This window comes from Toxotes jaculatrix, chromosome 5 (genome assembly GCF_017976425.1).
Source record: "Toxotes jaculatrix isolate fToxJac2 chromosome 5, fToxJac2.pri, whole genome shotgun sequence".
In the NCBI taxonomy this organism is placed as follows: Eukaryota; Metazoa; Chordata; class Actinopteri; family Toxotidae; genus Toxotes; species Toxotes jaculatrix.
The window spans coordinates 20,461,645-20,485,675 of NC_054398.1; the positions used below are offsets into that span (position 1 = coordinate 20,461,645).

The 24,031-nt window shown below is 40.3% G+C and overlaps 2 protein-coding genes across 5 annotated transcripts in view; one reads left to right on the plus strand and one right to left on the minus strand.

Annotated features, from left to right (window-relative positions):
- The window catches only part of tmem117 (transmembrane protein 117), a 40,942-nt gene extending 33,837 nt beyond the window's left edge, over positions 1 to 7,105 (plus strand). For 2 of the 4 annotated variants that reach the window (XM_041039363.1, XM_041039364.1), the window contains exons 6-9: positions 526 to 685; positions 1,810 to 1,908; positions 3,449 to 3,578; positions 4,589 to 7,105. In XM_041039363.1, coding sequence (XP_040895297.1) covers positions 526 to 685; positions 1,810 to 1,908; positions 3,449 to 3,578; positions 4,589 to 5,250 — 1,051 coding nt within the window. In that variant the 3' untranslated portion in view covers positions 5,251 to 7,105. Of the gene's footprint in view, positions 1 to 525; positions 686 to 941; positions 1,054 to 1,809; positions 1,909 to 3,448; positions 3,579 to 4,588 lie in introns of those variants that run through there. The other 2 variants (XM_041039365.1, XM_041039366.1) reach the window with 2 other exon arrangements.
- A 5,272-nt stretch (positions 7,106 to 12,377) lies between these two features.
- nell2a (neural EGFL like 2a) overlaps positions 12,378 to 24,031 on the minus strand; it is a 76,127-nt gene continuing 64,473 nt past the window's right edge. Inside the window, 4 exon segments of the mRNA XM_041038414.1 lie at positions 12,378 to 13,068; positions 15,114 to 15,338; positions 18,494 to 18,670; positions 23,617 to 23,810. Of these exon segments, the coding sequence (XP_040894348.1) occupies positions 13,027 to 13,068; positions 15,114 to 15,338; positions 18,494 to 18,670; positions 23,617 to 23,810 (638 nt within the window). The 3' untranslated portion in view covers positions 12,378 to 13,026.

Consider the following 24,031-nt stretch of genomic DNA (forward strand, 5'->3'; position numbering starts at 1 on the left):
TAGCGGTTTTGAATGTCTCTGCATTCACTAACAGACAGACAGTTTTCCTTTGTGCACATTCATCTTCCTGGAAGCTTCATCTACTGCCATTTTTCAAATCCAGGGAAAACTCTTGTTCAATACATTATTGAGTCCATGAAAAGAGAAACTGAATAGTGCTTGATTTATCTTTTCTTGTAACTGACGGTGGTGGGTTGTTTGTCTTCCAGGATGTAGAATATCAGCTGTGCACCTCATCTAGATTGAAGTTTTGAAATTATAAATATATTTTTTACAGGTCTTGTACTTTTGAATTTACACACTCTTTTCCTCTCCTCTCCTCCCTTTTCTTTCGTTCCCTCTCCCTGCTTGTCCTTCCTGTCCTTTGTTAATCCATTTCTGTCTTTTCTTTTTTCCTCCCCTTTCCCCTCTCCTCCTCTCCTTTCCTTCCTTTCTTCCTTACCCCGTCCTCTCCGCTGCTTCATTTTCTTTTCCCTCCTCTCATGTTATCGTTTGCCTTTTCCTCCCCTCTCCTCTCTCTTGCAGGACAGTGCTCATCTCTCTGACGTCGGTGGTGGTTCTGGTCATCAGTACCGACTGGATCAGCTGGGACAACCTCAACCGTGGCTTCCTGCCCAGCGATGAGGTCTCCAGAGCCTTCCTGGCCTCCTTCATTTTGGTCTTCGACCTTCTCATTGTCATGCAGGTATACCACTCCCCTGTGGCCAATTAAAAAAAGGGAGCTGGGATGTCTCTTGGCTTTACTCCCCTACCCATCTTGCCAGTTCCTCCCTCTCCCCCACCCCCATTCATCAATGGGGCACTGCGGCACACAGAACAGTGAGAGCGGTGTTTGATCACTCTCAGCTGGCATGGACACAAACGCATGCTCACACACATTGAACAACACATATAGAGATATACAAACTGTTGTTTACTCCTTTACATCTTCTCTCTTTCAGCCCCTCCACCCCTCTTTCCCAGACCTCAGTCATGAACTCACCCTTTCCTCCCCTACTCCCCTGTGAGCCTAGTTTATTTTCTTTAATGATGACTCACAGCCTGGAGTTTTTCTCACTTTCTCTTTCCCCCCTCTTTTTTTCCCACCCAATGTCCTCCCTCCCACAGGAGAGTGTACATCAATAAAGCCTGTGTCGGTGGCTCATGAATATGTAAATGTGTTTGTCTGGGCAAAAAAACCACATAACTGTGTATTGAGGAGAGAGTGGGAAAAGGCGTTTTTTTTTTCTTTCCTCCCATACCCACTAGCCAGGAGCCAGAACCACAGGCCAATCATGTATGTGGTTTGACTACAAGCCTAATTCAACATGGCTCGGCTCCTGCAAATGCTTAATGAACATATTTCATTAGGCCTTGTTGGTGGGTATTAGAGGACACGTTGCAAGACTAATATTTGGTATCCCCTAAATATACGTTTCTACTCTGTTGATTATGCTAATTACTAAGAGCCTGCAGTTGCATGGGAGAACATCTTCTAGTGTTACAAATACACCCCTCCACAGAAACCTGGCAAGCACACCATTGTAATTCCCATGGTGATATGTACTAGAACAACTGTATCACTAAAAGTGATTTCTAGACTTATTTATTGAAACAATTCATTATTTTAAGGAGGGCTTCTGGCTGCTCTTGGCAGTAATTACTTCACACTGTGGTGTTTTTCTCATTCATTTACCCAATTATTGTGATTATGCAGATATATAGAAACAGCTCAGCCGACAGCATGCAAGCTTTTCCTCACCAGAGATGCTGGTGTATTGCTGAGGCCAGCTTTTTCAGCTTCCTGACCGTATCACCTCCTGTTCCCAGCCACAGCCCCGATGTAACATGAAGTGCCTATTTTTACATCTACGTTTGATTCCCCTGAGCCACTCTGGACCTGCGACTCCGTCTCCCTTCAACTTGGTGGTATATCATTCCCCACTCACATGGATTTGTTTACGACGGGCCCTTCTCATTTTCAGCACAGTGTACAGCAACCGCATTTACTAGTTCAGTTATTTATGAGTTGAGTTAGCTTGCGCCGTTACGGGGCCCGTCCACTGGCGGCCATCACTACGTTCCTCCAGTCAATAAAAATTTATCCACCTCAGCCCTCCCAACAGCTTCATTCACCTCCATCTTGGAGCACAGGGTGTCATAGTTAATCTTTTACCTCCATGAGAAAAGATGGATGTTGTTGCTCTCAAACTAATTAATGCCCCAATTAATGACTTGTCTGGATTTGCCTCCAAGCAAGATTTTTTTTTAAATAGTTTGTGTATAATTGTAGTATTTCTTAGCATTTCCCCTGAATATCAGATTTCTATGTCCTTTGTATATATATGCGTATAACATTGACATGTGTGGATGATCCACACATGTCAATGCCAGTCTACTCTTCCTATAAACATATATGAGACTCATTGTTTTGTGGGAGGGAGGTGTCTGGCTTAAATGCAGTGCCTTTTAATGCTATAGCAACAGATACTGCAGCTATGGAAGAGGAGAGGAGGACTTAATTAATATCCAGGGAGCCATCACTAAGCTGTTATGCTGTTTAGAAATATTGGCATGGGAAACTCTGAATCACGTGAGAATATAGTGAATGCAGACATGTGGTAATTTCATGGAGCAGGACGGTCTGTGCAAATAACTTTGGGAGAATTTGGGAGATGATGAAGTCAGCTCAGCAGAAAGAAACTATTTTACATTTAAGTAAAATATATTTTCCTCTCCCCATCAGTCTATGTGCTTCATCTGTGTTTACCATTTTATTTATATGCTTTCATGATGCAAAATAACTAGAGTTGCATAAGTTAATGAACATTTCTGAGTACATAAGATATAAACATATATTATTAGAAAAAAATACATTCACACTCATTATAGGTCACAAAGAAGTTGCAAGTTAGTATTATGAGGAAAAAAATGTAATGCGTACATTAATTTTTTATTTCCTGTATCCTGAATACCGCCAAACTATACTGTATCTCCAAAGTTTGGAGATTTCTTTCTGTACACTCTCTCATTGAGAACAGTGAATGTTTTTTGCTGAAAGTCTCAAGCCACCAAACATAACCACATACTAGCAAAAAGAGCTAAGTGACACCACAGGGCACAGCAGCTTCTAAATGTCAGTTTGGGGTGCCTGTTGATGTGTTTTGACGTGTTGAAATCCCAGTGCACATTAGTACACTCCACAGGCCTGTAAACACACAGTGTAGTCGAGAGTCTACAGCGGCTGGCACCATGTTTGACCTCCAGTCAGTGTATGAAGAGACTCCACGGAGACTTAATATCAGCTAATATGAGAGAGTTCAGTGAAGTGTTCGACATCCAATAAAGCATGATACATGGCTGACATTGGTCATGTCAGTGCCTTTATTTAAATGTTCAGTTTTCTGCAGTTGAGGCTACAGTTTCACAAATTTATATGACCATGCGTGTGTCTGTGCGCGTGTTTCAGGACTGGGAGTTCCCTCACTTCATGGGTGACCTGGATATGAATCTACCAGGAATGTCAACAACACATGTGAAGGTCAAGCTTCCTGTCTGCAAGCGCATCTTTAAAGAGGAGTACCACATTCATATTACAGGTACGGCTGCTGTTTCAAGAGGATTGCATCCAACTTTCCCAGGCAGTTCTTAACACCCATCGTCATAAACTGATTAAATAACAGAAAGAAATGAAAATGTCCACGAGGGAGACATAACTTTGGCCTATTTCTGAACTGAACTGTGAATACCAAACATGCTGTGGCTGCTCTAGTTTTCCACTTTCCTCTGTTGGGAAACAGTTTGATGGTGAAACCACAGCGACCATTTATAAAACATGTGCAGCTGATGTGACACACAGGTGCCTCCAACAGTGCAGCTATTTTTTTTTTTTGTTTCCCCTGTTCCTCGCATTCCTCCCTGTCATGCGAGACGCGTCTCTCATCACCTTTCATATCTCTGTGTCTTAATGTTCTCGGTGAGGAAGTATATTTCCCATTTAAAACTGTCCTCCCGGTTTCTCCATTTTGTTCCGCCGCGTGCACACGGCAACTCACAGCCATCAAGAGAAGGCAAAACCAATGTTCCTGTGCTAAATGTTAAGCTGTTCAAACGCTCAGTGATTCGCAAAAGGTTGTTAACCCTAATGCATTGCATATCCATTAAGCATTATGGAAATGGCTCTGGCGCGACGTGATTGGTTTAACTAAAAGCTTATTAACAACATATCTTGGGGAGAGGAAAGGAGTGGTGTCACATATACCCAGGGAGACATCTGCCTGCTATCAGTCAACCTGGGGAGATGGCTGTCTCATGGTAATGTAGTGATCTCGTTAGAAGATACTGTAGAGGAAGTAGCACCTGCAAATGGATCTATCTGTCTCAGTGCATGAAGTATATGCAAAGCGAGAGGGACTGCTGATAAATGAATGTGACAGCATATCTGTCTGTCTGACTATGCCCTCTAAATCTTGTTTGGAGTGGACTTGCATTGTACATCCATCTGCCTGTCTGTTAAATTATCTGTTCAGTGCATGCAGGTTCATTTTGTGCTTGCCTGTCAAAGATAGCCCTGTATATAGTCTAATAGACGTCACGTGTCTCATTACAGGTAAGTGGTTCAACTACGGAATCATCTTCCTTGTGCTGATTTTGGACCTTAACATGTGGAAGAACCAGATCTTCTACAAGCCCTACGAATACGGTCAGTATGTCGGGCCTGGAGAGAAGATCTACACAGTGGAGGAACCAGAAACACTCAGTGACTTCAACCACAGCACACTCACGTACGAGTGGCGCTCCACCAACATCAATCCCAGCACTAACCTGAGCTACGTGGAGCAGGACATGTTCCTTCACAGCCGCTACATCGGAGCCAGTCTAGACGTCAAGTGCCTGGCCTTCATCCCGAGCCTGGCAGCATTCGTTCTCTTCGGGTTCTTCATCTGGCTGTTTGGGCGATTTCAGGACAGCGAGGCCTTCACGGAAAATCAAGACAAAACGTACGAGAGGATAAAGAGGAAGTCGCCATCAGAGTATAGTAAGGACATGGGCGTGACGCCGGAGGAAATGCATGTGACCATGAGTGACAGTTTAAAACGATCGGGAACGCCCATGCTTCTCTCAGTGGACGGGCCACATTTCGGAGCGACGCCCTCCACAAACTCGACTATTTCCATGGAAACACAAGAGACACATCCGAGCATTGTGATTGACAGCGTAGCGCAGGAGGAGCCAGCGGTCTCTTTTGATGTCCACAAACTTTCTCCGTGACCTTATGAACTTCTGAGACTTTGAACTGTATAACTGCAAACAGGTGGGAAATGAGAGCGATTGCGATGTCATTCAGACCCACGCTGCGACAGAAAGATATTTAATACTATTTGTCATGAGATTTAAGAGAAGGACAAAGTGACACTTACCAAACTAATGTAACGGCTATTGCAGTTGTATTAATATATTTTTCTAAAATAAACCTTTTTAATAGGCCCAAAAGCGGCACCAATTCCTATAACAAACACATCTTTTAAAACCGAATGCAAACACTTACTTGACTTGGTGCTCGCTTCAATTTTGCATTTTTCATAATTGAATTTTGTCATGGTAGACCGTTCTGGTGCCTATAACAGAGGAGTATTTCTACAGCCGTGACACTGCAGCATCACAGCAGTGTTACAGAAACAGTAGTGCCTTGATATTTCATATGTTGAAATACAGACAAACATATTCTGACAGCCTATGCTACTATAGGCAACAAAATGGAAGATGTCCTAGTTATGGTCTGCTATATTAATGTTTTATATTTGCTTTCATATCATACTGTATGGACAGTTACCTCATTAGATCATCAGACTTTATCATTTTGATTCTCACGTGACATCTCTCCTACTCAATTTTAAAAGCTCATTCTTGCTCCAATGATACGATTATGAACATCAATGTATGTTGATGACCTATTCATATCCCATCACTTTATATTAGTTAGAGGCAGAGATAATAAATGCAATCAGCAGAGATCAAATAGCAAACAATGAGCCACCTCATGATTGCTTATGTGGCTGCTGCACCTAGACTGAATACCAACAGAGTCAGAAAGGTGGTTTTGCCCTTGGCATAAACATGCCATTGAAGTGAAGGGGAGGCTTCTGCTCCAAAGCTCAGGGCTTGTTTATGTCTGGATAAACCTTGGAAGTTTTAGAAGCAGTTTTGCAGTCATGGTAAATGCATGAAAAATATTTATTTGAAATGTTATCCTACAGTTTAAAAAAAAAAAAAAAAAAAAAAAAATCCTTGATTTCAAACACAACTGAAACCTGCAGCATTTATCTTTACACTCGCTTTGAAAGTATTCACTGCCTTTTTACATAATTTTCTTTGGTGTGCAGTTTCTTCAAAATATAAATATTTTGGTCCCAAAAAGTGGCCTATATACATATACATATACATTTACATATATATACATATACATACACATACACATACATATACATACACACACACACACACACACACACACACACACACACATATATATATATATAAATTTTTCTTCTGGAAAGTGCAAGTACCAGTTTAATGATTACTACATTACTAATATTTTCATTTGTATTAAGGAGTACTTTGCATATATTAGTGACCAAAGATGCTATAATGCTATAATACAGTATTTTCAAACAAAATTGTGTTGCATAAGAAAATATACTAATTTAAAAGGGATATGTACTGCATTTTCATGATAGAGTGGAATGATATTATGCATCACTCTGCATTATAATACACAGTAATGTACAAGAATGTCTTTCCCTAAAAAGAGAAAACTGCTAAAAATAACCGCTTCTTTTACTCCCTAACAACCCAGTCCTAACAAAATCTTGTTTAGCGGTATTTGCTTTCAAAGTAAAGGAATGTGGAGCTGGATGTGTGCCACCAGAATAATACATATAATCAATATATTGATGAATTTTTAAAAGTTATTTTAAATTAGTTAATTACATTCAGGCATGTATAGACTCAAATAATAATAATGATGATTAAAAGATTATTTAATTTCCCTGTTAATGATTCAGCGTCCTTATTCTGTCTTTAAGTGATAAATTAATGATTAAATTTTAAAATGGAAACATTAATTTAAAAAAAAAGGCTTTTAAATGTGACTTTTTGGTAATTTTTTCAATTAATTTATCTGCTGCTTTAACATTCAGAGTTTTCTTTTAATGATCACTTTCATTTAAAGACACCTTCATATCTAAAATGTGTAAACAGTGTGCTACCTAATCCAGATTAGCAGCACACAGAGCTCTGATTGGCCTGCTGCTATTTATTCGGGCCAATCAGAGCTTCTGGTAAGACACAGTTTACTAGTCTTTAAATGAATGAGATGCATCTTTAAATTGAAGCAAACACAAAATGGAAACTGGAAATGTTTGACATAATTTATACATTTTGCAAAGATTGAATAAGCAAAGAGATTTTTAGTTTATAAATACACCTTGTAATTGTATTCATTTATTAATTGATTACAGTTCTGTAATCAATTCATTACATCAATTCATTTCTGTACTTATTCTGGTGGCACATTCCAGACTGTATACCCCAATGCTTTGTGTGTGCGTGTGTGTGTGTTTGGCTGTGCGTGTACATTGTGGGGGCACAGGTGTCCATTTGTGTATGTAAAGGATGTTTTATACTTAATAGTGCATGTTGTTTGTTTGTGTGTGTGTCTCTGTGTCTCTGTGCACTGCAGGCTTGTGAAGTGTTTACTACACTTGTTTTTGACAAAGGCCATTCTGTGAAGAGGTCAATTTATTTAGCATAATTGGTTTCCAGCTTTTGGTTCTGTAATTATCCTTTTATACATTACAGCTCTGTGAAGACATTGGATATTAGTGTTTCACCAAAGGGCAGAACCTGTTTGGACTTGAAGGGGAGTCCAATATGTTTGTAATGTATTGTGTTTAGGTTAAAAGGGAGGCCTTCCCCTTTGTTGCTCATACTATTTTCATTGTGTTGTGTGTTGCAAAATTAACACTTCCTTCAGTTCCTGTGTGTTTGGGCTTTTTTTTTCTGAAGCAAAATCTTCTTTCAGTGTTTGCTCAGTGTACTGAACGTCTGTTGAACCTTGTGTTACCAATAAATTAATATATTTGTTATATTCTCTGATTGGTTGCTGATCTCGTTATGTGATTCCCAGTGCGAAAATATTTCACGTTTCTGTATGGTTGGTTGCCAGGCAACAGCTAAGGTCAAGCTTCTTGCAGCTGCTGACCCAATTAATATGGACGATATGAGAAATAATGATACTATCTTCACAAGGACACTTGAATATGTAGCCTGCATACACGACACCCAGTTCAGATTAGTACAAGTCCTGCTCGGGGACTATCCACTGTTTGATTTATGCCAATTTGAATTTGTTATGTGCTTTCTTCCCCTCCAGGATTTGTTTACAGAACATGTAAACAAGAACCAGTATGAGGAAGACAAACCGGACTTACAACGGACAGGACTGGTTTAAGGCAGTGGTTCCCAGTCTGGGGTTGGAACTCCTTTGAGAGGACGCAAGATAAATCGGGGTGGGGTTGTGAGATTATTAACGGGACAGGAATGGAGGAAAAATGTGCTCGGCTACAGAAAATTATGGAAATTTCTTCTCATCTCTTTCTAATTTTTCACTTTTTAGCCAAAGTAGCCAGTGTGGCTCCAGGTATGGCAATGCTGTTCAGTCAGCCCACCACTTTGGTCCAGACTGAAACATGAAGGGTGACTGATAAGTTAGGAGGAGTCAGTTTTATAAAACCTAGTACATTTATTGTTCAACATAGTCCCTCCTACGTTTACATTCTTAGTCCAGTGGCCATGGAGCATATGGATCCCTTCTTTGTAAAACTAGGCATCTTGGACCTCCAGAAAGTGGTCCTTCTCCTTCTTCATCTTAGGGAAGAGGTAGTAGTCTGAGGTGCCAAATCAGATCAAATCCTAAATCATACAACTTATGACAAGAGGTCACAAGTAGACACTGGTTTAGTTAAAGAGGCTGAAACTCAAAAGATTGGGAACCAGCAGTGTAAAGGAATACACCGCACAGAGGGAAGAGTCTGAAAGATTTCTGATGGAGCAGCAGGTAAATGGACTAACTTGTGACCATGATACCACAGGTCTAATCTCTGCAGCAGTCCATCATCAGTAGCCACGTATCCTGTGAAGTGTAATTGCATCCACAAAACTGAACCCTGCCTCACCACTCGCTGTAAATTGTCCTTAATAAGGGCATCAGCTAGGTGCTTTTAATGGTAAATATGAGAAAAAAAAACACCTACTGTTTGAAAACCAAGTAGCTGTATGAACACCTGAGGTCTTACTGTTGCTTGTTGTTTGTCTGGGAAAATTTCATTGCCAGAGAGTATTAGCTGTTTGACTGAGGCCGTCTTCCAAGTCTGCCATTGAGCTGAGAAATGAGATATTGATTTTTGGAGGACCATGCAGTAATTGAGAGAAGACATCAAAACTGGAGTTTAAAAAATGTTTGTGGGGTGCTGAAGCCTGATGCCCATGTTGTGTTACCGGTGTATTGACTACTTCCTCAGTGCAGTGGATGCATTTGTGTTGGTAGCATTCATGATCGATTTCACTCTGCTTTTAATCAAGAAGCTTCTTTTTACATGTCTTTGGGTTTGGAGGAATAGTCTTTTGTCATATTATTTACTGTTTGCTTTTAGCACAGAATCAGAAAAGACACAGGAAGTGATTTTTTTTTGTTGTTGTTGTTTTTGTTTCTTTTAAATGAACTGCTAGTGTTGTACAGCTAAATATAAACCAGAAAAATCCCCAGGAGGAGGAAGGCCACAACTACAGATCAAGTGGAATCTCCTCTACTGTCTTTGAGCTATCCGTCAATTAGATCAGTGTATCATGTCCTGGCATGTCCCATCATTCTGTGCTGACAGCTCCGTGACTCTGGTAGACCCTGTGAAATTTATCAGTGCAGTCAGACCCAGCCAGCTAGTCGCTTTCCCCCTCAGTCCTTTCACCGAGCCCAAGATGGTTTCTGTCCCTAGTGGCCACAAGGGAAACAGAATTCATCTCTAATTCCTTCTGCAGGTCTCTGATATCTTACAGAGGAACTTGTGGGTCGGATAAATCTTTCAGCACATCCAACAACTGACTTGGAGGACTGAATCCCCAGACATGGGTTTGTGATAATGATGTCTGCCTTAGTATTCCTCCGTGGGGGAAGGAGATCCATTTTTTATTTTAATCATTTTTTAGTCAAATCAAGTGAATTTAACGGTGAAACTCTGGACTAACTGCTGCACTACTGGAGTGATTCGCAGCGGCATGGACTGGAAGAGCCAGTGACACATGCTAATAGATGATCCACTGCTGAAAAATCTGGCTACTTTTAGTGATTAAATCCTGCATTTCTTTCATTTGAATCGGACAGTGTTTTGTTTTTTTTTGTTTTTTGGGAGTCTGTGTCATTTCTTTGAAATGACTTATCCCACATAGGAAGAGATGAGGCAATAACACCAAAAAGACTGTGAATATGTGAAACTCATGAAAAACATGGTTTTTGAGAGTGTGAATTTTTTTGGAAGCCTTGTTGGAGGACTCTGAAGAAATCAACATTTTAGCACTGTCAGATTATTTGGACAATTCATGGAAACAAGAGCTAATGGACCCTAAAATAATAAGAAGCTGCTGTGAGGTGAACATTGGAACCTTGGTCTTAACTCAAGGTCCACTTAAGAGGCTTTCTCCTGAGTTTTTAGCTTCATTTTCCAGTCTTTTCTCAGCAAATAGAGTTTGCGATCTTCATGACAACTGAGATTTCCATGGTTGTCATGGAAATCTCAAACAGTCTCTAGCCTTTGAGGAAGAGGGTGTGAGGCAGTTGAAAGCTCCAGAAGAAAACTAGTAAATGAACACTCAGTGAAGAATGCAAATGTCCTACATTTTAATTCTTTGAACTACTCGTGTCCATGTAATTTTCATTTATGTTCTGCAAAGGTGGTAAATACCAAATCAAAACATGAATGCTTCTGAGTAATTGCATGCTTTTTACATGCATTCAATTTTAACTCCGTACCAAAGTAAACCTGACATTTCTCTGTTGCCTTGCTTCACCAGCCACAATGATATGTGTGGTCATTAACGGTGAATATAGGACAGGCAGTGAAGTGGACTCCCTGTGGGTCCAAGCATCTGTTGCAGAGGGTTCAGCACTGCCATGGAAAATTGGACATTTAGGAGCCAGCTGGAGGACCAGTCTGCCCTGCTGTGCCACCACTACTCAGGTGCCCACTGGCTTCATGCCACCACCAGCTAGAAGCCACTGGACCAAAGCAGGCCAGATGGTGCCCTTGCCAGCCTACGAGCAGCCACTGCAAACTGCCCACTGTCCACTGCCCATGTCCCCTGTCCTATCATTCGACTCAGGGATGAGTTTGGAGTCATGATAACTTGAGTTAAAAAAGTTTTTTTTTTTTTTTTTTCAGGGGGAGAGATGTTCAGAAAAAGCACAAGTGAGCGGAGAGTGTGTTGGAATATAAATGGGTCCTATTACGTTGTGTGTTTGTTAATGTAAGCAGCTGCGAGGTAGAGTCTAGGAATCTGCTGGTAGGAGAGAGACTGCTCCACGGGGAAATAAAGCCATCTCCAGGCTGAACTCATTTGTCTGTGGCTGTGAACTGATAGATAATTATATTAGGAGCTTAAAGTGCTCTTCTGCGATACAAGTATTACTACCATCTCCAGAGGCACAGGACAAAGTAGGGAGGAGAGGAATCTGTGTGGGAGAGTCATTTCTCTGCATCCAAATACGTGAATGCTGAAGTGTATTCAACACAAGGGGCCACACTTGAAATCGAAATTATGGTACAACACGACCAGTATTGGATCAGTGAGACCCATAAATCTGATTATACTTATTCAATTTACAGGATCAACCATCGACTGTATATTGCCCCAAGTTAGTGTGTGATAGTTGGAGGCAATCTTGTCAGCACATGCTAACAAATGTTGATGAACACTGATTTAAAAAAAAAAAGTACACACTTTTAAACATATGGAAATGTGACGTTAAGCTCCAAATATAAAGTAACCTATTAATATTTACAAGTAGTCAATCTATTGTTCCATCTAAAGTGTAAATTCGTGCTGTTTAACTGACAATGGTGGCATTATCACCTAACAGAAAGCGTAAACATGTACCTAAATGGGTACTTAAGCCTTCAATCACAACAAATACAAATAAATTACTCTCATACATAAGCCAAAGACAAAAATTAAATGTAAATGGAAATACTTTATTTCACTATTACACAATAACAAGCTTGGAAAGTAAAATTACAAAAAAGAGAAATGGAACAAAATGCTACAAAGCACCACATAATATAGACGACTCATAAATGTGGCAACGAAACCTTATGCTAACTGCCTGTACTCTATCTAAGGTATCCTCATCATCATCATTGAGAATTTAGAAATCAGCAAAAATGTTTGGACATCAAGCACAGTCATGCCAGTAATAGTAATATCTTACAGATTCATGTAGCAATGATTCGGAGCGGGGAATGGTGATCCTTAGCGGTTCACTCTAAGTGGTGAGACAGAACAAAGAGAGTGGGTTTGAGGAAACTGTAGTCCGTCATCTGTTTGGTATGATATAGGTTTGCATTTGGTATAAAGAGGAGTTGAGGAGGCAGACGCGGGTCACAGAGTACTTGCAAAACACTTGCAATGCTTTTAGTGAGGTACCAGATGGGTGGAGTTCACCATGTAGAATATAATATGAGAGCTAGAAATAAGCGGAAAGTACCTGAAGGTTCATTTTGTACAACTGTCTGTATCTGACAATGTGACATTATGTGGGTTATCCTGATTTGTGACCCCCATCCACCTGGTTTAGCAGGTTAAATCAAATCCTAACAATGCTAACACTCTTTGACCCACGCCTGTGAGGAGGACAGTGAAGAGACATAGGGGTGGTGTTACTTTTTTTTTTTTCTTTACATGGAGAACACTGTACAGGTGCCTTTAGATCTGCCAGGACTAAAGGCACATGGGGTCCACTGAGCAACAGATGTGTCCGTTCTGGAAATGAGAGGAGAGAGAAGGCAAAGAAACACATGAGTGGATTATCGTCACACTTTAACCTCAGGCAAACCTTTTTTGAAGCTCTGCAGATAATATTTTCAGGTGGCGGGGTGCTGCAGCGCACAGGCTCAGTTTGGCATTTAGAATTCCTCTGGGCGTCATTCCGGCACCAACTGATCCAAGGCCGTGATATTCTACTGAGAATACAAATACGAGTGGTCACAGAGTTATTCCACTTTAAACTTGTGGGAGTGATATACTCCCTTGGATCCCTAAAGGTTTGCAGGGAGAGCACTGCATGTGCAAAATCATCCACACTGACCAAATCAGAACGCTATAAAATAGACTACTGAAGGCAGCACTGTTCAAAAACAGCAAGTCTGTGTTCATGCATCTAAATTAAATATAAACCTTTCACATTTTTAGATGGCACAGAGACTTTGAATATTTATTAGTTTCGTCCGTTGAGAACGGCTGCTATCTTCTGTCTAAGATGTGGACATCATTGTCAGGCGAGCGGAGGGAGAGTATTTTATCCCAGAAACTCTGGAGAGGGAGTCAGTCGAGGTTGGTGGATTAGTTCTAAAGCTGAGGCAAACAATTTATGCTCACCATTGGTAATGAAGGGGATATTCGCCTGCATAGTTTACTCTCTCAGTGACTCAACAACTCTTAGAACAAAAACTTGTGGAGTTCAGCTTTCTACATCTGATCTACTAGAAATAATTACACAAACTGGCCTCAGTTATCTTGACAGACTATGTGAGGCTCTATACATAGTAAGTACTGTGTGTGCAAACATGTCTGCTTGTTTAACACAGTGCAGAGGAGAGCAGACCACGATTCCCCGCGGTAGCTGAACAAGGGGGCTGACATGTTTTCTCAGTGCAGGTTTCTCTTGGTCCAAGGTTTCAGTCCATTTTATTTAAAGGACTAGTTCAACATTCTGATAAATATGCTTATTGTCTTTTGGCTAAGAATACGATAATAGGAAAAATACCACCTTCATATCCGTAAAATATGGAGCTATAGCTAGCACCCGGCTAACACAGCTTAGCTTAACACCCGTCTCGTCATTACTGTGAGGTTGCCAGGCAACAAGCAGAGACTTCAGGTAGTTACATCTCCCGTCATTTTTACATGTAGCTTTTTGTACAGATATAATGAGTAATAAAAGTATAATGTAAATGTAATGTAATGTAAAGTATAATGAGAAATATAATGTTCTAAATAGTGAGCTTTAGAGGTCCTGTTGTTGCCTTTGGACAGAGCTAGGCTAGCTGTTTCCCCCTGTTTCCAGTCTTTATGCTAAGCTAAGCTAACTGGCATCTGGCTGTAGCTAGATATTTAGCAGGCAGTTAGAAATAAGCATATTTCCCAAAATGTCAGACTATTGCTGTAGAAAGGAGCAGTGATAGAAAATCCATGGTATTCTTTCTAGTAAATATAACTGGGACATGGTCACGCAATCCATGGTCCCTAATGATATCACACTTGGACATTTAAAAGCGAATAATTCACAAATGGAACTTCATATCTTATTTATCTATTGTGGAACAAAAAAACAGCAGCTTTCACTTTCTTAGAGTATGAATATCAGATTTTCTTGCTCAAGGCACAACATCACTATCATGTGGAACTGAGTGGTTTAGTTTACTAAACATATTGGTGGTTACTCATTTCATTAAGACCCTTCTCCATTTTTGCCCCCCTTCTATTGCCACTGTTGTAAAGTTGGTGAAATGTGTCTTTTCTATGCACATGAGGTTCGTGTGCAGATCAGAATCAGCACACACAAACAACTGCATCAACACCTCTAGACATATTTACCACCATGTGTAGTAAATACAGCCATGAGGTGTTAAAGATGCACAAATTGCCTCCACAATGCAAAGTGTGGACCACAGTGTACTCTTTTTTTTTCCTGAAAAGCACTGAGGGTTCTTGATTTCCAAACCATTTTCTTTGCTGCTTCATCTGCCATTGAACTAGATGAACTGTAATTTTCTGTCTCAAGGCTGCTGGCAGGGCGGGCGCCTTACCTTGCACTGGCACAGGGTGCACTCGGTGCCATGTTTAATCCAGGAGGAGCCACTGAAGCGTGAGATGTTGTGCTCGTCCGTGCACGTCTTGGTGATGTCGTTGCGGATGGTGTCGGCCTGGCAGGGGTCGGTGACACAGCGGGGGCAGCACTCGCCCTCAGGCACCACGGTAAACTCACAGTCCACGGGCGGGCACGGCAGAGGCCAGCAGTCCACCTGCCCCTGCTGTGAAGGTGGAGAGAGAGGATTCGAGAGGGACAGAGGGAGAAAAGGAGAGAAAGTTCAAAATAATCTCTGCTAATGCACTATTGCATTTTCCATGCCTAAACAAGTTACTCATGCAAATACACATATTTCTCCTGACGCTGTGTATTTGCATGCTAGAGGGAACGTCTCCACTTGATGGGGAAAAAAAAAGTTGTTAAGATACCTAGTAAATATAGATGAGCAGAGCAATCTTCCAACACAGTCAGCAACTTTTTTTCAGACTGTAGAGGTAAAGGCTCCAGCTTTTTAATTGACTTGTTCTAGTCTCCCTCTTTTATTGTTGTTCCTATATTAATCACAGCAAACTTTCAGCACCAAAAGCCTTATTGGATTTCTCCTGCTGCCATTTTCTACTGGCCTGAGAAAACAGGTCATATATATTTTGGCCACCTTTACACATCCTACCTACTCTATGCTATATCATTTTGGCCTGACCCACTTCTGCTTACACTGTCATCCATGAGTGTTTCTGCTTCACACCTTATTATGAAATGAAATATGAGCTGACACTGTATATGTCTAAACACAAAAGGAGATACGAAAGGCACAGACACACACATAAAGTTACCAGAGGCTTTATGCAAGTGTCCCACCGGGGATATTTAATATCACTGAAAATCGTCCGGCTCAGCATTTCAGAAATGCTGTTGTAAATTAGCCTGGCTATTAAGCGCAGGCTCATGCAGTGCTAATGCCCAGTCCCTGACTCCATGTAGTGTGTAAACATTTGAAGTGGGAAATCCCCCCCGAGTGGCTCTCTTTGCCTGTAGCCAGAGAGAGGGACTGAATGCAGCCTCAGGTATCTGTCCCACACTGCGATAAGGAACACTGTCGTCTTTGTCTGTTTATGCAGATGTGGCCTATGATCACAAAGGGGAGAGAGATTTGCTTTACAATCAGTTTTTATTTGCCTTTCAAACAGAACAGTGTGGCGTGTAAACTTGATCAAAGCATAACTGAGGCCGGTCTTTCATTTCTTTGTGATATTTCAGAAGGTTATTATTTTAATCATGGTATCTCACTGCAATTTAATCGCTTTTCTTTTACATAGACAGATGTAAGAACTCACTGTGTGTAAGACCGAATGTTACAAAGTGCCTCCAGGATATTAAAAGCTAGTGACATTTATCTTTTCCTGGGTATTAGCCTGCAACAATCACGCTCCTTCTTTTATGTGCCTCGACCTAAAGCACAACCTATGGCTAAGGAACTCAATTCTTCTTTGATTGTCAGGCGATTTAACAAGATAACAAATCACAAGTGGCCCATGTGTGCACAGTCTGCAAAGGCCACATTCTTGATTTCAAATGATTGCATGGATAGCAAAGGAGGATTCACATCTTGGGTCTTGGGAGAACGTTTTGCCCATCTGCCTGCTGTCACTGTGTATTTTAAGGCCCCTGCTGAGCTTGGACAGCCATAGCTCTGCTAAGTGTAGCAGCATCCAAGGTTCATTTCATGTCCCTGTCACGCCACTGGAGTCCCTGTATCGCACAGCAGCCTTTTCCCTCACCCTTTCAAGTGCTGCTCTTTATACTTGGTGGCTGGTGGTCCTTGGCTTTGTGTGTATGTCTATGCATCTTTAATTGAGTGTATTTCATGTCCATCTCTGTGTATGCATGACTATATGAAAGGATGAGTATATGTTGCTGTGGTGACAGGTGTGTCTACACTTTCAAACATGAGTACATGTGTGTATACATGTCTATATTATGTACATACTCGTGTTTGTATACCATGTGTGTGTGTGTGTTTGCGTTCTGCTGCTGCGACAGGCGCACCGGAGTTCTCAAATGTATTTGTGTCTGCTTGTGTCAACATATATAAGTGCCTACAGTGAGCAGAGCCTCGGCGAGAGTGAAGCCGAGCGAACCCATTTTCAGCCGACTGTGCTTCCCCGCTGCCTCTCAGCTGAGCAGTGATTTTCAAGCTCTTCTATAATGGCTCGCTGTAAGAAATCCAAAAAGCAGCCCTCAGGTCCGGGCATCAAGACAGCATTACAATGGTGGGAGGGGAGAAAGGAAATGGCATCACTGTTGCTACTCAGACCATCAATCTGTCAGACTGGAGCCAACTTATATTAGCTACAAGTATGACTGATCTTTAAAAGCAACAAAGAGAGGGGGGAAAAAAAAGGAAAAAGGAGTTGTAAAGTGCTCGTCTGAGATCCACAGTGAAGATGATTTGTGAGTCACAGAACAGAAGGGGTGACTGGTGTGGGCGTGTGCTACAGCTGAATGTGGGTGAGACAAGACAGTGGGGTAGAATGTAAAGCATGACATTTGCATTTTATATGCATATAGTTACATGGCGAGAGGGGCATCGCAGGTAGAAGGATTTATTTTCTTTGTCAAGTTGATTGGGAAATGTTTATGAAATGCTTCTCTGGTGCTTGAAAAGCACGAATGTGTAAACCTCGGAAAAGGTTGACAGGGCAGAAGATGTGAACACGACAAATGCATATGTCTTACTGTGAAATTTTCATGGGGAGAACACGCTGTTATTTTGTTTGGTATGAGAAATTGGATTCCATGTAGAGGACACTCGAAGCCACAGAAACACACCTGCAGCAAATACTCATCAATCAACAAAAGCACACACTCTATACAACCTTCTCAAAGCACACACAGATGGTACACACTGTTACACCCTCCCACTCTTGAGATGCGCACACATTTTCTCTTGTTCTCTTAACCTTGGAAGTATCCTTCAGTAAAATGTATAATTCCATCACAGCAGACAACAGTGCAAAGGGTCCTTTGAATTCTTTAGAATCTCACTAATCATTCACTCCCTTTCTTCTGCCACAGGATGAAAACCAATCTTCATTTTCTCCTCTGCAGCCTTGCTATTCACCTCTTAATCGCTCCCCCTCTCTGTCCACAAAACTTCTAACCTTGACTTTCTTCACAGAGTACATCTCTCATTCGTGAGCATTTCCATAGAGACTGGCATATTTGTTGTGTTTCTTGCGTGGGCTCTGTGGCGCAGCAGTGAATGCTTATGTTTTCACAGTCACAGTAAATGGCTCTGGATAAAAGCACTGACTAAATTCCTGCGATGTAAATTTCACAAACGTGTAGAGGTTAATGTACGTGTCTTCAGGCACTCACCAGGCACTGACACTGTTGGCAGTTCTCCACCCATGTGTCCCCGCTGCCGTAGGTGAGCAGGCCATTCTGGTGCAGACACTGGCTGCTCAGTCGAGGGTCGCACTCGGGGCAGCAGAACAGGTCGGCGTTGGGGTTGTCGCAGTCGCAAACCATCCTGCGGCACATGACTTGGCCAGCCTGCACAAACGCACACATCACATGAGGAAAATTAAACACTGAGCACAAAAAAAACACAGACATGAGCACAAATACACTGAAAAAAATGTTTCATTGAATTTACTCAATTTTAATGTTGAAAGTGGTTGCACGCAATACATTCATCTAAATCTAGACACATTTTTTAAGTTGGCTGTACTAGTATTTTCAAATAAATTATATAAGCACTTTCAGCATGAAAATTCTGAGTATTTGTTACTTTTTTGTATTTCCTTAGTAATTCTAACTAAACCCATGTTTAATTTACTTAAATTCATTATGTAATTCATATATTGTGGTTACATAATTTGTTATTGTGCTTTAAATTAAATTGTTTTATTCTACATTATGTAAAATATGTTAATTCAATTCACAATTTTATTTAAAACAATCAAAATGCATATGTAGATGTGGGGGTGGCCGAGAAACCCGGTATACAACAATGGGTTGTGGCAGTCTGGACTAATTCCCAATTCCATTTTATTTGACAAAATAAAATGGAGTCTTGTTCAGAAACTTCACAGTAAAAAACACACATTGGGCCAACCAGAAAGATAAAAGTAAGCAAAAAAGAGGAAAAAAAATTCTCAAGAGCACCTCTCAAGAAGAATCAAAATAATTAAATTGTTTTATGCTACTGTCACAGGGAGACCCCGTGCACTAAGGTAAGGCACATGTGCCTTACATGTGCTCTTTCTCAGGTAGATTTTATCAGAATGTTGATCCTGGTGTGAAGTGCTGGTGGTGATGTGTGTGGTATGAACATTTGGAGGAGGGGGTGAAGGAGAGAAGTCACACTGTGATTGTGTATTTGATTTATTGAATTCAAATTTTGTTGACCTGTCTCCTTTGTTGCACTTCTTCCTCTGTCAGACCAGGAACAGTCAAACCTGAGCTGGAGCGGTCCATTTGGTTAAATAGGGGGGTTCACAGGGGAAGAAACCAAGTGTGGTAGAGTGGGAGGGGTGTTTTGTCTCTTGTGTTGAAATGACCTGTATAAGTATCTTGTTTAAAAAGAAATATGTGTTTTTAAAGTAAGTTTAACTGAACTTCTATTTGATAATATGTTATTTAGTATTGTGATTATTGTAAGTGTGTTGGAAGTGATAATTGATATTGATTTCTTGGTGCAGTCCACCAGTATAAAAGTGAGGAGGCTGGGGTGGCCGGAGCCTAAAGGAGAGAAGCACAGCTCCTGAACACAGCTCCGGATTATAGCTCCTGCCATGGGCCCAAACTTTAAGGGCATAGCCTGAAAAGCAGTATAGAGCGAATTCTTTTGCCACAACTCATTGTTGTATACATACCCCACATCTACATATGCATTTTGATTGTTTTAAATAAAATTGTGAATTGAATCAAAATATTTTACATATGTAGAATAAAACAATTTAATTTAAAGCACAATAACAAATTAGCTAACCACAATGTATGAATTACATAATGAATTTAAGTAAATTAAACATGGGCTTAGTTAGAATTACTAAGGAAATCAGAGTTACAAATACTCAAAATTTTTGTGCTGAAACTACTTACATAATTTATTTGAAATTACTCAAAAATATTAAGTACAGCCAACTTAAAAAATATGTCTGGATTTAGATGAATGTATTGCGTGCAACCACTTTCAACATTAAAACTGAGTAAATTCAACGAAACATTTTTTTCAGTGTACATATATACACACGCATGTATAGACAAGGCCATTTGTTTAATGGGATCATTAAACATGTATGCTGATCGTAAATATTGTAATAAAGGCTATGTGGCCCATCCCGAGCAACTGTTTTGAAGCTGTGATTTATTCGGTCTGAGCTCCTACTATGGGCAAGACACTCCAAACTGAGATATATTTCTGAATACTGAGGAAACAGCAGTTCTTCAGGAGATCCTGTTCATCAGTGTGGTGTTTGAAGAAGTGTTCCTTTGCTGTCTTGTTGTCTCAGTGATTTAAGGTGCCTTCCAAATAGAAGAACTGCTGTGTCTGAATTCAACTCATTACCTTTGTCACATATTTTTCTCCCACTCACATCTGGTGCTGCCACTTTTATGAGTAACTGTCTTAAGCCATAAAGGAAATAAATGTAGTAATGTTTATTTCAGGCACAATATGTTTTGAAAATCCCCAATTTTTTTAGTTCCAGCTTCTCAAATGTGAGTATTTGCTGGTTTTCTTGGTCATTTGTGATATTAAACCTTCATAACTTTGGCTCTTGAAGCCATAGTCAGACAACACAAGACATTTGAATATATCAGGTTGAGCTTTGAGAAATTGTGTTGGGCATTCTTTACTTTATACATTACATTTACATTCTTTGCAGGCTCATAGATACAATACTATGGATTGTATCTATATCTATATCTATATCTATATCTATCTCTATCTCTCACTCACTCACTCACTCACTATATATATATATATATATATATATATATATATATATATATATATACTGTACCTACAGTAGGCAGAAAATATATTATATATATATAAAGGTAGGAACAGGTTCTCCTTGTTGCCTCTATATTTATTCTCCTTTAGTCTGATACTGTTCACAAACAGGAAGACTAAGTCCTCACACATTTCCCTTTTTATTTTGGGCCCTGCCTTCTTCAGCATGTATTGATCAAGTGTCTAGTATCAGTGATTATATTGACCCCAGCTGAATCCCTTAACAGTGACATGGTCCTATCATAATTGTTTCCTACCACACATTACTCAAATGGGTCTTTACTTCAACATGGAACAAGATAGAATATTAAAATAAACAATCTTGGCCAAAAAATACTCCATACTCCTAAAATAAAAATAAATAAAAACATATCAATATAAACATATTACGAACCGCAGCGATACCTGTAGTCTCTGTAAATTGTTTTTTTTTGTTTTTTGTTTTTTTTCCCCACCAATTGATTAAAAGTATTTCAATTTTTGAAATGTTTTAGAAATTACCAACTGCTGGCAAATGCACTGATGCAGTAAACCCCACCCATCTGCTGCTTCACGCAGACTGAAACAATGAACTATTTGCATATTGCATGACCTCAGTCTGGACACCACCCAGTCTTTGTCTTTTCAGTGATGTCTGACCTTGGTTTCCCTCATCACTTAGCTGCGGCTCTCCATCTAATATCCAGCTGTGTCTGCCCACTTCCAAAACAATAACATGTTTACTCCTCTGCTCCTTCACCCGCTCAATACAACTAATTTTGACAGGCAGCTCTTCCATCTCTCAAATCAATTAATATGACTCATTTAATTAGGGAGCCATTTCTGCCCTGGTCCTTTGTAATCAAATGAATAATTTGCTGCTTGATCATTCACTACCGACACTAATCCACTATAATCACCTTCCACTACTGCCAGACACTTGGCATTAGCTTGAGTGAAACGCTGAAATGCAAAGTATGACTGGTCTGTGACCTGATAATCATGAAGGAAAAATGTGTTTGGGATGATGGAATGAGTTTTTCGGACCAACTGTTCCCAGATGCCGCGTCACTTTGGAAATCAATCAAAACAACAACATCAAAAGCCTGAGTCACGCTGGTGGACCTTTAAAAATCACAACATATAGCTTAGGCACTTTAATTAAATTGCTCATCACTTTGGCATCACTGTCAAGTCAGGGTTTATTCTACCTGTGTTTCCATTTGCATTGTGTCTTCCTATGCCACATTTATCCTACACATCTCCTGATTTATTCAAAAAGGATAACGGGTGAAAACTGGGACGGTCTTTCATTTTGAGTAGAGCTGGATTAAATTTGTGGGTACTATTTGCCCCTACTGTGTGTTTTTGTTTGCTCAGTCGCGTGTTATACGTATCTTATATTCCAGTGGATATTAAGAGCCCAGTCATGCCAGAAATTTGCAGAGCAAAATTCCCTAATGTTTCATTGCAATTACAGGCAGTAGCAGAAGCTAGCTCCCTCACTACATTAGTAGCCAGCACAATGGGCGAGCTAGCTTGCTGACGACACATTCAAAAATTAAAGTCCAAGTCAAGCAAGCCTGATAAATTACACCTCTGCTTGTAAGAAAATGTTTATCTAAACATATTATCAACTTATAAAGTTTGTATGGTCAACAAACAGTTTCCTATTTAAAGATCCAGCTAACACATAGCAACATTAGCATTCATTTATAGTTATGTTTCTGGCCACCTGTTCACTCCTTTTAGCTCTTTTTTTTTTTTTTTTTTTTGCTCTGCTAAATGCTCCACTATCACCTACTGTGTCTGTCATTTGTTGGGATTTTATGGGCAGGAAGGAAACAGCATTCACCAAAGAAATTTTGGATTTTGGACCGCCCATTGTGAATACCCCTTTAAATGTCAACTAGGCGCAAATTTACACATCAGAGTAACCAAATTTGACCTTGAGAAAGCTTTTCTTCACTGCAGTAAGTGAATCTACTGTTTGTTGTGATTTTAATCAAATTAACCAACGCATCATCCACAGCTCCAATATGCTTCAGTATTTTTCAAAATGTCGTGATTGGTTAGAGAGGAGTAGTGTTTATTTATGTTTACAGGACAAGTTAACATTTGTTGCCCTGTGGCTGATGACATAGTTCATAGGGAAAAACAGGTTTATAACTGCTTTGTTGTTCTTTGTTTAGACACTTAGATAGTAGAGAGAGAATAAACAAAGGAGAAAAAATGAAGTCTTAGAGTAGTGGCGTACACATGCAGCAACAGAGAGTGAGAGGGAACATCATTGCTCAACTATATATGGCATTGAGCACATTTTCTCTTCTCTTCCTATCTGTCTCTCTGTCTTTTTTATTTATCATATCCATCTTTTCCACTTGTCTGTCTCTGTCTGTTTCAGCTAACCCGTCTACCTCTGCCTCGTTTCTCTTTGTCTTTGTATTTCTCCCTCAGCTTTCTATGTTCTCCTTGTCCATCTCCCTCTGTTTCTTACCTGGCAGGAGCACACAGAGCACCTATCGCTGTCCAGCACCCAGATCTGCCCACTGTGCTTGACCTTGTTGTCATGGATACAGTCGCCGGTGCAGTTGTGCCCGTGGGGGCACCGGCAGTCATAGCCTCCCTCCAGGTTGAAGCACACTGTGTCATTGGCACAGGTGTTCCTCCCCGTCTTGCATTCATTAATGTCTGTGGCGAGCACAAAAAAGATGACATCATACATATGCTCTGCACAGATAACACAGTTGATGCAAGACTTGTGGATTTTTTTTATTACAAGCTTGGTAATGTTGCTATAGTAGCACAGAGACGAGGTAAAAGAGCCTGTCCTGTCACAATATGGTTACAAATTCAACATTTATCAATGAGCTGACATGCATTTTTTGTCCAGGAAAAAAAAAACATTGACC